The sequence below is a fragment of the Phocoena phocoena genome, chromosome 3 (assembly GCF_963924675.1).
Source record: "Phocoena phocoena chromosome 3, mPhoPho1.1, whole genome shotgun sequence".
Classification (NCBI taxonomy): Eukaryota; Metazoa; Chordata; class Mammalia; order Artiodactyla; family Phocoenidae; genus Phocoena; species Phocoena phocoena.
In genome coordinates, this window is record NC_089221.1 from 125,433,504 (window position 1) to 125,448,014 (window position 14,511).

The 14,511-nt window shown below is 38.2% G+C and overlaps 1 protein-coding gene across 1 annotated transcript in view; it reads left to right on the forward strand.

Moving 5' to 3' along the window:
* Positions 1-13,967, forward strand: part of FBXO38 (F-box protein 38) — a 45,846-nt gene extending 31,879 nt beyond the window's left edge. The window contains 9 exon segments of the mRNA XM_065874061.1: positions 479-604; positions 607-1,212; positions 6,277-6,377; positions 6,598-6,700; positions 9,579-9,745; positions 11,663-11,808; positions 12,291-12,394; positions 12,887-13,000; positions 13,789-13,967. Of these exon segments, the coding sequence (XP_065730133.1) occupies positions 479-604; positions 607-1,212; positions 6,277-6,377; positions 6,598-6,700; positions 9,579-9,745; positions 11,663-11,808; positions 12,291-12,394; positions 12,887-13,000; positions 13,789-13,967 (1,646 nt within the window).
* The last annotated feature ends 544 nt before the right edge of the window (positions 13,968-14,511 follow it).

The window sequence follows — 14,511 nt, forward strand, 5'->3', positions numbered from 1 at the left end:
CACTGTCTCTCTGTCTCTCTCTCTCTGTAGTCTGGCTGAAGAGTCAGGTCAGAAACATAGATAACAATATTACAGGGCATATACTGCACTTGCTTTGGGTTGGGGTGCAAAAGAGATTGGACAGAGGTCCAAAGCAGAAGGATTGATGAGAGTAAAGGCTCCAAGGTAATAAGGCAGGGGTATATTCAAAGAAAAGTTTGGACTGGGGTGTAGAACGTTTATAGGGAAGACAAGAATGGAAAGTTAGTTTTCAGTTAGGTCACAGTAAGCCTTGAAGGCTGAGCTAAGGAGTATTAACCAGGTAGGCACTAGGGAGCCATAGAGAACTTGTGAGCAGCTGAGTGATGTGGTCACCATTTATACTTTAGGAAAATTAGTTTACATTGTTTCCTGTTCCAGATTTACTCTTGCCTTTTGTCCAGAATTTGTACTGAAATCTTTTCTTTTCCTCGGGCCATTCTTCTTTTTCTGTAAGCAGTAAGTGGAAAAGGCAAGACTCCACTTCGAAAGAGGTACAACTCCCATCAGATGGGCCAGTCGAAGCAGTTTCCCCTCGAGGAAAGCAGCTGTGAGAAAGGCTGTCAGGTCACCAGTGAGCAGATCAAAGCGATATGAAAGCAGCTAGGGATATTCCTGAAAAGAAAAAAAACAAGGATGTTTATCCCAGCTGCAGCAGCACCACCGCCAGCACAGTGGGGAACTCCAGCTCGCACAGCACTGCTTCTCAAAGCCCCGACTTTGTAAGGACGGTGAACAGCAGCGGCTCTTCCGAGCCTAGCCCTACAGAAGTGGATGTGTCCAGGCAGTGTGTCTGCTCCCCCGGTGGGTCAGAGGACTCTGAGGCCATGGAGGAGGGAGATGCAGAGAGTTCTGTCTGCCCCAGATGCTGCTGTCACAGGCCCCAGGAATCCCAAAGGAGAACTAGCAGGTGTTCTGATGAGGAACGTCCTTCAACCAGCCGAGCCTGTGTTGTGAATGGCCCGGATGGTACGAGATCCGCCTTTTCCTTTAGGACTCTGCCACCAGGGGGGTCTTCAGGCCCAGCACATGATGAGAGGACTAATGGGAGTGGCTCTGGGGCTACAGGTGAGGACAGGAGGGGGAGCTCCCAGCCTGAGAGCTGTGACGTGCAGTCTAATGAAGACTACCCTCGGAGGCCCCTAACAAGGGCCAGGAGCAGACTCTCCCATGTACCGCTGGTATCTGAGTCAGGTATGACAACGCTGCCAGGATTAGCTACTGCAGGTTAGGACTTGAGAAGGGCATTTGCTCCTTCCATAAGTTTTCTTACATAAAGCCAGTTGGGCAAATTGATTTCTACATTGGGGTTCTGCGCTCATACAGATTTTGAGCTCACTTTCAGTGATGGGGTGGGGGTGGGGAGCGGGGGTGGCATGTAAAACAGCTTGTAAAATACCAGCCAGGAGAGGCACAGAGAGTTAAGCTTCTGAGAAGAGTGCGACTGTGTGTGTACTGACCTTATATACAGTGCCAGTCCCACGTCTCACTCCCAGTATGTAAACTCTGCTCCCGTCCCACACTGCAGAGGCTTAACTCCTAGTGCAGTTTAAAAACCTTAGCTGAAAGGTAAGGACTGGAAGTTGCTGGACCAGGGGGGAGCCCGGCGTGCGGGTGCCCCCCTCCACCTGCCTCTGTAGCGTTGAGTAATTTTTCCCAAAGGCTAGTTTTGCTGCCAGTTAGGCTTGCCAGGAGAAAAGCAGGTAAGTAAGTAGTTTAGCTGAGAATCATTTTGGTGAAGATATCCTCAAGACACACATATATATATATAATTTCATTAATAACATTTAGGTGTATGCCGAGGCATGGGTTCGGCGGGGGTAATAAGCACATTCCTTAATTATAATCCTGTTTATATTTCTGATCTTAGTTTTAAATAATCTCTCCTGCCTTTATTAAGTCATGAATACCTGTCAATGAATAATAATACATTTTATTGTCTCTAAACCTTACTCAATTTAAAAATCTTAAAATCAGCACCCAGTACATAGAGTTCCTTTTTATCTGCTTTTGCAATAAACAGAGCTGATTGAATCATGTGGAGCTAAACTAACAGAAACAAGCTTTCATAAGATAAATAGGAGATATTAATTAATTATGTGCTAATTATCATAGTAGCCTAGGCTCATATTAAAGTATATGAGTTTTATTTGCAGATTTTATTATGCTTTGCAAACATCAGTTCTGCCATGATGAAAATACTTTTCCCAGCTTGAATTTTAAATGGTTTATCTCTTTCTTTATACGTAACATAGGATTTACCATTTTAACCGTTTTGAAGTATATAGTTCATTGGCATTAGGTACATTCGCATTGTTGTGGGACCATCACCACTATCTGTCTCAACCTTTTCATCTTCCCACACTTAAAGTCTGTATCCATTAAACAGAAACACCTCATTATGACACCCTTTGTTGTGTGGTTTTTCATATTTGTTAAGTCAGATCTACATGTTTACTTTTGTGATTTCATTATTTTTATGCTGTGGAAAGCCTTCCCTACACCTGGCTCAGATAATCGTTCACATCTTCTCATTCTTTTATTCATTTACTTATCTTAGTTTAGTTCTTTATCTTAATCTGTGGGAACTAATTTTATTTTTTATTACAAATTGTCACCAAGTTGTCTCAATACCATTTATTGACATCCATCCGTATGTCATTTTGAAATGCTCTTTTATCATGTACTTTGACCATACTGTGGTTTATCTCTGGGCATGCTGTCCTGTTCCAGTGTTCTGTCTTCTTTCATTACTCTTTCGCAGAATTTTCTTGGTTAGACGTGCATTTATCATTTATTTTTATAGTTTTATTTTATAATAATTTTGTCAAGTTTCAGAAGCAAATCTTCTTGTGTTTTGTTTGCAATTCCTTTACATTGACTGACTGAAAAGATAAGTGTCATTTTTACAGCACTGAGTCTTCCTATTTAGGGACTATTTTGTCTTATGTGTCTTGGTAAAGTTTTATAGTTGTTACTGTTTTGGTGGGTTTTGTTTTGTTTTTGTTTTTAACGTGGGTCCTTCACATTAACCATATTGGGGGGAGGGGTGTTAATGTCTTCTTTGCCTTATGTTCTGCTGTTCCCTTTGTCATTTTCTTCTGACTTGTTTCATGACCAGAACCTTTTCTTAGGTTAAATAATTTTCTAGAATTTTTTTTAAAAATTCATTTATGTAGTGCTTTTTACTTTTTAAGGTTAATTATATCTGTTGTCTTAATAATTTTTTTTCCCAATTTGAGAAGACTTCTAATGTATGTAGCTAATGTGTATATGGTAGGTAAATTACTTGCCAATATTTTTAAACACAATACAAATGTCCATTTACTTTCAATAACAGTTTTTCTGGAGAAATGTCAAACTGCTGATTTTTAAATTATCCAGGTCTCTTTTGGAAAGAAGAACAAGTTATTTGGGTGGCTTTCAACTTGTTATTTTTAATCTAGCATGTTTTTGATATCTGTTGGCCATTGTGCTTTAAAAGTTTTAAGGAGGTAAATCCAAACTAATAAAGGAACGAACTTGATTGTTATGGATTCTTTTTTAATCCCTTCAAAGAAAATATTTGAGTTTTTAATTTGGTTTTTGATATACAGCCTTACATAGTGTTAAAACCGTGTTAGAAGTAGTTATTTGTCTTGTGATTTCCTGTTTTGGGAATAAATGCCTCTAAGTTGTTCTTTTTACCCTCATTGTATAATACTTTATAAAATAAATGTCACAAAAATAACTAATTGGATTGTCAAAGAATAGCACTTAAGATGAATATGATATGGTTCTCATGAATACTGACCTCTTTCCTTGACACCCCATGACTGGATTGGTCTGCTTTTCTGTGTTTCTGTAGCATCTTTGCTAATGTCAACTACACTGTGTGTTGTAATTCCTTGTTTTAATGTCTATTTTTCCAGTAGACTATGAGCTCCATGAGGTCAGGGACAGTGTCTGCTTGTTCACCATTATATTCCCAGCTTCTAGCACAATGTCTTACATGGTATGGGGCTCAGTGAATAATTGTGAACTTAATAAGTGGTAGGAGCCATCATATGAGGTATGTTGATGCTGGTGGATGTATGAATTCATTAAGGATTGTCCCTAAACAAAGATTTACTGTCCCTAATAAACAGAGGGAGTCATAAGGAAATAACAAACACAATGAACTCTGTTTTCTTTTTACATTGGGAAGCATTTGTTTTTCAAGATTATCTACATATAAAGTGTGACTTAGTCTTATAAACTTATCATAGGAAACAAACCGCCAGTTTGGGTATCAGGAGAGCAGGAAATTTAGCTTTGAACCCCACATTCTGATCAGTTAAGGAGTAGGGGAAGGAAGCAACCCATGAAGGTGAGAGGCTGAAAACTGGAGCATAGAAGGAGAATGCTAACAGAAGATTCTTATTTGAACACTGGGATGAAGGGTTGGAAACAAACCTGTTTTTGTCTGTCTTCATTTTGTGGTACTGGGAGAGGGAATCAGGACCTATTATTGGTTGTAACAGGAGTATGAATTTTGGCTGTTGTATGAAATGGTGGCTGCTGTTAGAAGATTCCTTGTCAGTGAAAACAGATTGTTCATGAAGCTCCTTCAGGAATACTGTGGAAGGTGGCCTCCAGTGGGTCACCTAGATCAGTAGTTTTCTCTTCCAGAAACCCAGTGTTTTGCTTGGGTTCAGGGTCCTTGGAGAAAGTTTGATGGATAAAACTCTTGGGCTCCCTTTTAGGCTTCAACCAAATTAGCTGCTTTCAATTGTTTTGCATAATAAGATTTCACAAAGATTTCGAATGGTGGAGGAAAGGGTTCTGGTGTATTGAAAAAAAGAAAAAAACAAACAAACACTTGAACTAGATCTCTAGAGTCCCTGTCTAACTCCAAGCCTTTGGGAATTTGTAGTATTTGTACCTCGTTTCCCTATCTTTCTTTGTAATCTTTCATGTTTGAAGTGAGAGAGTTAACCAAGTGGTAACCCTGTAATCTAGTAGTAGTAGCAGTGTGCAGTATGGTGGGATTTAATTCGTAAAGGTCAACCTTTTTTCATTCGATATATGCTCTGCTACAGAGTGACTCTCAAAATGAAGACAGTGACTTTTAGTGTCTTGTCTTGGAATATGTATGTGCTTGTTAAGTTTTTGAGATGAATTTAGAATTTGTATTTAAATAATATCAACATAATATTTGTTTTTATAATTAAACTATGACATTTTAGAACAGTACTAGTAAATAAATTAGGGCCATACTAGGCAGAGTTTGGCAGGTAAATGATTGCAGGTTTTCTAGCATACTGATAAATACATTGGCAAACTGTTCTCCCTTCCCATGTCTCAGTTTACTTATTTGTAAAATAAAGAGAATAATCTATCTCAGAGGGCTGTTAAAAGGATTAAATTAGTTAATACAAGTAAAACCCTGAGAAAAGTGCCTGATACACAGTAAGCACTCAGTAAATATTTGCTGTTATTGTTATTACATTGACGTATCCATGATGCATTCATTCATTCAGTGAATGTTGAGTGCCAGTTCATTCAATAAATGTTCATTTTAGCTCATTGTTAGTGGCTGACATTGATACGAAGATGAAATGACAATGATGTTGTCTTCAGGGAGCTTTTAGTTTAAATGGAGAAATAAAACAGATATACAGGGAATTACAGAACCATATATGATGTTTGGGGATACAAGTGACTTATTAGAATAGGTGGCATTTAAGCTGGACCTTTCAGGGATGGGTAGTATTTCAAAAAGTGAAGTCAAGAAAGGTATTCTGGGCAGAAAAAGCTAAAACAATTAATGGCTTCAGAGGCATTGGCAATGGGAGATGACTAGGATATGGTATGGAATAAAATTGAGAACATTTGGAGCTAAAGCATAGCTCCAAATGTCAGGCATTGAAATGTATTCACTAAGCAGTAGTAGTCAATGCTTTAAAGTTGTTTAGCAGGAAAGTGGTGAGTTTAATCTACCAGTAGTATTTAGGATGGTTTGAGTGCCTAGGGACGAGAATGTTGATTAGACTGTTGGAATGGGCCAGGTGTGAAGAGCGCAGTGTTATGTTTGATGTTGATATGTTTGAGACAGCGGAAGGTGATCTTATTTTGGAAGAGGCAATTGGAAATGGCAGTCTGACTGTATTCCTTTGGGAACCAAGTAGTAGAATTGAGAGTTTCCTTGGTGGAGTTTATACATACGCAGTTGAATGTGCTCTCTTTGAAGGAAAGACAGCGAGGCTAAAATTTGGATTTTCCTCTCGCCTTTTTTAGAGGTTGCCAAAACAAAGCCACGTCATGCCATGAAGCGGAAGCGGACAGCAGATAAGTCCACCAGTACCAGTGATCCTGTGATTGAGGATGACCATGTGCAGGTGAAGGAGAAAATCCTTGCTTACCTTTTGGTCCAGCCAAGTTCCTGAATAATGTAAAGGAACTAAAGTTCCCATCTTTACATAAGTTTCTTTGCCCTAAAGAGAAGAGACTGGTAGTAGTTGCTTCTCACTTGTGCCAGTGAAAACACTTAAGCTTTAAAAAGAAAAAGAAAGAAAGAAAGTACAGGAAGATACATCTTTTAAATTTTTCTTCTTGTAGGTCCTTGTATTAAAATCCAAAAATCTTGTTGGAGTCACTATGACCAACTGTGGAATCACAGATCTAGTGCTGAAAGACTGTCCCAAGATGATGTTTATCCATGGTATGTATTTAGGCCCATGTCATACAAGAGCATCATGATTGAGTTTAAAGCATTAAAGTCTCATAAATACTACAGTAACATTACTATATTACTTTTTCAAAAGAATCATTATTAGATTTTTCTGTCCTCATTCTGTAGTTCTCAACTAATTATTCCATCATATTTCAAGGGACCATGTGCAGAGCCTTGGTTCATCTTTTAATATATAGCCTCTCCTCCAGTTTCCTCCAAATGATAATTACAACCTGATCTGACAGAGGTTAAGTTAACAGCATATATGGGCTTTGGAGTCAAGTAGGCCTCACCTTGAATCCTGTCTTTGCTATTTTCTAGCTGTGTGATGTTGGACATGTTTTATGTATGTTTTGGGAGGAGGGGGGAATAGTGACTGAGCTGTAAGTGCTTAACTGCACTGGATTTGATTGATATCATCAATCATAACCTCAATTCATGGCACATTATCCTTAGTCCAAGCCCCACTTTTCTTTTCAGTCCCATTTCTCCCTCATTGCCAATCGCATCGGCTCCCATCACCTGTAGTCAGGTATTTAATGTTATGTCCTTTCAGTCTATCTTTCATGTCTTTATAGACATATCTGTCTCTGAACAAATAATAGGGTATTATTTTGTGTGAGTTTTTAACTTTTTAGATACATAATATGTCTCATACATGATCTGTTTATTTTTCCATTTTACTCAAATTTATATTTTTGATACCTATCCATATAAAATTATGAAGAACTGACTTGTTCCTTGCCTTGTGCAGTTTATATATATTCTGCATTCATTTTTTTCAGTGTGTGAAGTATACATAATTTTACTTACCTTATAAAGCATTTGTGAAGGTTAAATGGAGTGGCTGATACATGCACACATGTGTGTATATGTGGATGTATGTACCTACACATAAACACAGTAGAGGGTCTGACCTCTAGTAAAAGCCTAGTAAATGTTCATTAGTATTAGTATGGCAAAAAAATATTTAGGGGCTTTCTATTTTTTGCACTTCTCCAATACTGATAGTAAACAAAAGAAGGAAATCCTTACCAAACATTTTGTCATAAACTAGGAAAATCCCAAAAAGGAGAGATAAAACAAATTTAAGCACTACCTCTCTCTTGAATTCTAGAAGACTCCAGACATGGGGACCCCAAACCCCGTGTTTACCCTTAAAAGGTGGTACTTTATCTCATGTTGAAGTGTCCCCCTAAAACGGAACGGGGGTCTTTCAAAAGCTCAGAGATCATAGCCAACCGCAGAGCCCAGACTAGCATAAGAGCTTTCAGTGTGTCAGCACTCTACTCTTTGAGGTCTGAGACTCTACCTTCGGACTCTGCTGGTTAACTTCTCATTCCTGTCTCTATTCTGAGCTCTCTGAGAATCTGACTGGTTTTTACCTCTGCACTTGACTTTGCTGATTCTCTCTATATCTTCTTTAACATTAGTGGTGGATCACATGGCCTCAGGCCCAATCTTTTCTCCTTAAACCAAACTTTTTAGCTCAGCTTATTGTGGGAGAGAAGATCTTAGATAAGAAGCTCAGTCCCTGGACACCCACTGATGGATGGGTTGTCTGTTAACGGTGGATGAGATGACTAAATGAGATTAGAACTGACCTTAGCCAAGTCTGGTTTTACAGCAGGGAACCACTGAACCCTTATCGCCATCTAGTCCTCTCTTCCCTCTTTTCCCGTCCCCAACACTGCTTCCTCTTCCTCCTGCTGCTTCCTCTTCCTCCTGCCGTGTCACAGGAGAAAATGAGTCTGAAAGGCGTAAGACTTGGTCAGTGTTCAAACATCAAAATTACAGGGCTAGATTGCTCAGTAAGATGATGACATTTGGATCAAGGATGTTACAGAACATGTCTTTTATGAAATGTTTAAAAGGTCAGGCATGTTGGCCTTATGGCTAGAATATCTTTGATCTGATTCTGTCTCTTGAGTTGGACCAGGTTGAAATCTATGGTAAAAACTGGATCAGATTGAAATGTGAGATTAAAAAAAAGGAAGGGGATAATTTTCTGAAGTGGGTATACTGTTGTAGTTAAATGTGTCTGTTATATCACAATTACTTTTCTCTATAACCTCAATATTTTGTATGTTAAACGGGAAGAATATTTAATCATGTTTCAGACCAGCACTTTCAACAGAACTTTTTGCAGTGATGGAAATGTTCCGTATCTGTACTGTTCGATATGGTAACCACTGGCTGTTTGTGACTGTTGAACATTTGAACTGTGACTAGTGTGTGAGGAAATAAATTGTTAGTTTTATTACACTTCAGTTAATTTAAATTTAAATAGCTACAGGTGGCTAGTGGCTACCACATTGGACTGTACATCTTTAGACTGAAGTATCCAAATATTTCTGGGTCTTTTTTTTTTTTTTTTAAGGTTCTGGTTTTATACTTGAGGTAGGAATTTAAATCAACACTGCTCATTTCCTATGGGTGAATGTAAGATAACGTATGTGAATTATCCCAGGAACCATTACCCATAAAATTGTATAATTCAGTAGTTGCCGTCATTCATTCTCTTCCATATGTATTTCCTAAACAATCCCTATATTTAGGCAACTCATTCTCTGGAACTTGAATTTCTTGCCAGTAACATCTTAGAGAGGAAAAGGTATCTCCCTTCTAGCATGAGGGTGACTGCCTTCTTTTGAACAGGACAGAATCATATTTTCAAGTCATTTTGATGACTGTCAGTTGTCCTTTGCACTAGTACTTGACCTATGTTAAAGATGTTTACATCTGCAATATTTTATGCTAATAAAAGGTATGCCACTCCTCCAAAGAGGATTCCAAATAGGTTATACGTTGCTCTATTATTTTGTATAAATTATTTGTAGAGCTTACCATTGTTTTCATTTTGTAGCTACCAGGTGCAGGGTACTGAAACATTTAAAAGTAGAAAATGCACCAATTGTAAACCGATTTGACTATGCACAGTGCAAGAAACTGAATATGGATCAGGTACTAGACCAGATACTAAGGATGCCTCCTGAGAGAAACCGTATCATATACCTACGCCCCATGCAGCAGGTAATGAGCTCTGCTTCTTTTTGGTGATCACATATTGCAGTGATATTTTTTAGTGTTCAGCCTTTTTGAAATTGGCTTTTATTCATTTGCTGAACCCACAGTAATGATTCTTTAGATTCTACAGAGTTTTTTTAACCAGCCTAGACTACCTTGCCAATCTTCTTCATCAGTGCTTCTCTGATAGATTTTTGTGGGCTTTTAGCAAGTTATATGATGAGGGGAGTTGTTATGCAGCAAGTTTTATACTTATTAAAAGTTGCCTGTGGTAAAGAGCACAGACTCTGGTTTCAGACTTCCTGGTTCCAGTTCTGGTTCACTGACCTGTAGCAGATTACTTAACTTCTATGTCTTAGTTTCTTCATCTCTAAAATTAGAAGAATAAAAACCTGCTGTTACTGTGATGGTTAAATTAATACATGTTAAGTGCTAGAATAGTTGCTGGAATGTACTAAGCAATCATATGATAGTTGCTGTTACTATTATCATCATTATTATAATAGTAAACTTTTTATAGTACCTATGAGATGATGGGTGTTAGCTGAACCTATTGTGGTAAACATTTCACAATATATGTAAATCAAACCATCATGCTTAAGATATGGCACGTATATACAATGGAATATTACTCAGCCATAAAAAGAAACAAAATTGAGTTATTTGTAGTGAGGTGGATGGACCTAGAGTCTGTCATACAGAGTGAAGTCAGTCAAAAAGAGAAAAACAAATACTGTATGCTAACACATATATATGGAATCTAAAAAAAAAAAGTTCTGAAAAACCTAGGGGCAGGTCAGGAATAAAGACACAGACACAGAGAATGGACTTGAGGACACGGGGAGGGGGAAGGGTAAGCTGGGACAAAGTGAGAGAGTGGCATGGACATACATACACTACCAAATGTAAAACAGATAGCTGGTGGGAAGCAGCCGCATAGCACAGGGAGATCAGCTCAGTGCTTTGTGACCACCTAGAAGGGTGGGATAGGGTGGGTGGGAGGGAGACGCAAGAGGGAGGAGATATGGGGATATATGTATATGTATAGCTGATTTACTTTGTTACAAAGCAGAAACTAACACACCATTGTAAAGCAATTATACTCCGATAAAGATGTTAAAAAAACCCCAACAACATCACACTGTATACCTTAAAGGTATACAGTGATGTGTTGTCAATTATTTCTCAATAAAACTAGGGGAAAAAAGAGTAACATTGTGTGTAAGACTCTGTGCTTGATGTTAAAAGAAGGTTTAAAGGAAATATGAACCTTTGCAGTCAATGTTTGAACCTGGCCTCAAAAGAATCATTTCAACAAACAAATTGCTTGTTTAGTGTTTATAATTTGCTGGGGCTGAAAAATAACACAGGACATCATCCTTCTTGAGAAGTTTGCCTTTCCACGAAGGGGGTAGACATATATGTCATTAGGATGACAAAGTGGGATTTCATAAGTAAAATAGGGATGAGGGCATTCCATGAGAAGAAAGCAATGTGAACAAAGCTTACAAGGGGGCAAGGAAGTGTGTTCTGTCTTTAGGAATGGACACTAGTCCAGTTAGAATGGGGTATATGGTAATACACATTCACAGTTCTATAGTGCAGTCAAAATTTAAACCTGTAAAGGATATATTCGGAAGTGGATTGCTGGGATCAGTTACCTGAATCCGGATTCTCTGGTTTAATTCACATTTATATAACAGTGAGATGTAAACTGCTGAGCTTACTAAACAGTTGAATTTGCTAAGCCTCATCCCTAGCATGGCAAGCTGTGTTCAGGGTGGATTGTGACTCTTTGATTTTCAAATCAGCCAGAGATTCAAAAACTGAGGTCCCAAGGAAAGATTGTTCAAGCCCTAGGAGATAGATTTCTAAGGCATTCTCTTCCTTGGTCCAAAATCCTCTCTCTCGTGTTTTCCACAGGTGGATACACTAACGTTGGAGCAGAAGCTATTTAGTGGTCCCTACCCCTATCACATCTGTATTATCCATGAATTCAGTAACCCTCCCAATGTCCGGAACAAGGTGCGCATTCGCAGCTGGATGGACACAATAGCAAACATTAACCAGTAAGTTATCTGCAGCCCCTGACGACCTTCTAAGTCAGTTCCCAGAGCAAGGATGCCCACAAACAACAAATCCTAATTATTTTTTATTTTAAATGATTTCATCTGGGCTTTTCAGGCACTGAAACAGGAAATGTAATGTGAAAAAAAAGGGAAATGAGGACTTAAAACTAAAATGCGTACATAAATATTTGTAACTTTTTATTTTCAAACTTAGAGAAGAATCACAAGAACAGACCGTACATGTATATTTAGTTTCATTCCTTTAGCCTTACAGCATGGAAAAGAGATATTAAAGATCCTAAAACTGTGATGTTTTACATCATCAGAAAATTTGACTTTTTATGCATTTGTTATTTTGATATTTTGTTTGAGACCTTCATCAGAATCTAGGCATAACACATTTTGATAGTTCCTTTCTAACCTACATCCCAACATTATTTTCAGTTTTATAATTTTTATTTAATTTTTCTTGTTGCCTCCAGAGAGCTCATTAAGTATGAATTCTTCCCTGAAGCCACACGAAGTGAAGATGACTTAAAGAAGTATCCCAAATACCCATGGGGTAGAGAAATCTATACTTTAGAAGGTGAGCATTTTATTTGTAAATGGTTGGAAAGCTAAATAACTGTTAACTAATTAGATGGAGAGACATGTCTTAGGGAAGATTGGAGTAGGAGCCTAACAATTTGTCAAAATAATGGGAATATTGAATATCTGCAGGTAGCAGGGACCAGATAAATAGTGCTCTCTCTGTATGAGTCTTTAGCATCCCTAAAATAATCAGCAGTACTGAAACACAAAAAGTGAAAGAAAATTGAAACTTGCTATACAGTTTGAAAGCTGCAGTGACTTGAGGAAACCTGTGTCAGCCTCTTTATTTTGTGTGTATATATATGTACACATATATAGAAAGGGAAACTGAGGCTTAATGGAAGCAAAGGATGACCAAAATCACATGACTCAATAGTAGCAGAGCTAGAATTGGAATTTATATCTGATGCTGCTTTCAAAATACTAACAGCGTTCGGCCCTATCATTACTTCCACCCCAGTAGCACTGTTGATCTGTCTTCTTTTAGGTGTTGTGGATGGAGCGCCGTATTCCATGATTTCTGACTTCCCTTGGTTGAGATCACTACGGGCAGCAGAACCCAACAGCTTTGCCAGATATGATTTTGAGGATGATGAAGAAAGTAATTATGTCCTGACTTGATTTTTATTCTCTAGTTTGAGGTTATCCTACGGTGTTAGATACTTAGTATTTTGTCTGTGTTACGAGCGGCGCAGCTTTTTATCACTTCCCATATAAATGTTTTTGCTTTTTGTTATTGTTTGGTTCACCCCTTGCTAAAAAAAAAACAGCTCTAAATGTATACAACAGGTAACCAGTTGACTTACTAGGGATATATGAAGGTTGGTGGAAAGGATTCCTTCAGACAGATTGTCCTACCTAGATTTTTTTATTACCTAAATGTTTATAATCTTGTTACTCCTTATTGAAGAATTTGGTCAACTATATTGTTTCAGAACTGTTCCCGTTATACTAATTATTCTGCTACTTATGAGCTGCTTCTTGTTGGGTAGCATGTGGGAACTTATGATTTAGGTGTGGATACTTGATGGGGGAACTTGAAGGGACTCTGGAATATAGTTCTTCTAAGTGTTAGCACCCTTGAATATCCATTTGTAGGAAGTTAAAAAATATATGTTTTAGGAGGAAATCGATTTCATAAACTACATGTATATATGTATGACTTACCTCTCTGGTACATTTTTCACCTTGGGCCTTTAATCATGTGTGCTCTTTTTGGCATCAAACATAGTATATAACCAAACTGATGGGGACCCATTCCATGAGCTATACATACATCAGTTACACTGCATGAGAGTATACAGGCATATCTCATGGACCAGCTAAATCAGAGTGGCTTTCCAAATGATTCTGATAATCTTGTTTCCCCTTTTCTTTCTAATTTCCAAGGCACCATCTATGCTCCTCGAAGGAAAGGGCAGCTGTCTGCAGACATCTGTATGGAAACAATAGGAGAGGAAATTTCAGAGATGCGTCAGATGAAGAAGGGCGTGTTTCAGCGAGTAGTGGCAATTTTTATCCACTATTGTGACGTCAATGGAGAGCCTGTTGAAGATGACTACATTTAACTGGTCCCTCCTCTTTCCAGCTATTCTGGCAGTAAGCTGCTTGGGCCATCCAGCTGCCAGAGAGCTTCACAGAGGCTTGCGGCATGCAGTTGGGAGGCTCCGGTGCATTTTGGTATATAGGAAATGTATAAGGAACATTGAAGTTGTATACAAAGATTTGTACATAGAGGAAATACACAAAGATATTTCCTAAGTACCAACTTTATATCATATGTTTATACAATTTAATTTAAAAATTCATTTTAATGAAGGCAGAGAATTGGAAAGAGTTCATTTTGTTCATTTTTCCAGGCAGTTCATAAGGTGTCACTTTCTGGCTGAGCCCCTGTTTACTATATTCTTAATCATCACTGTCATGCCCTTAAATCTGTGCCTTTTTCTTCTCGAGCAGAGCTGTTTGAGTAAACCTGTTGAAGCGTCTTTTTGTCTCTTGTGCTCTTTTTGTGTTACTATTAAAACTCCAACTAAACCCTATGGTCAGAGGTGGCTGTATGTTTGTTTCTGTACAAAATTGTGGTTCTTTTTCCTCTTGGTATTGTAGTTG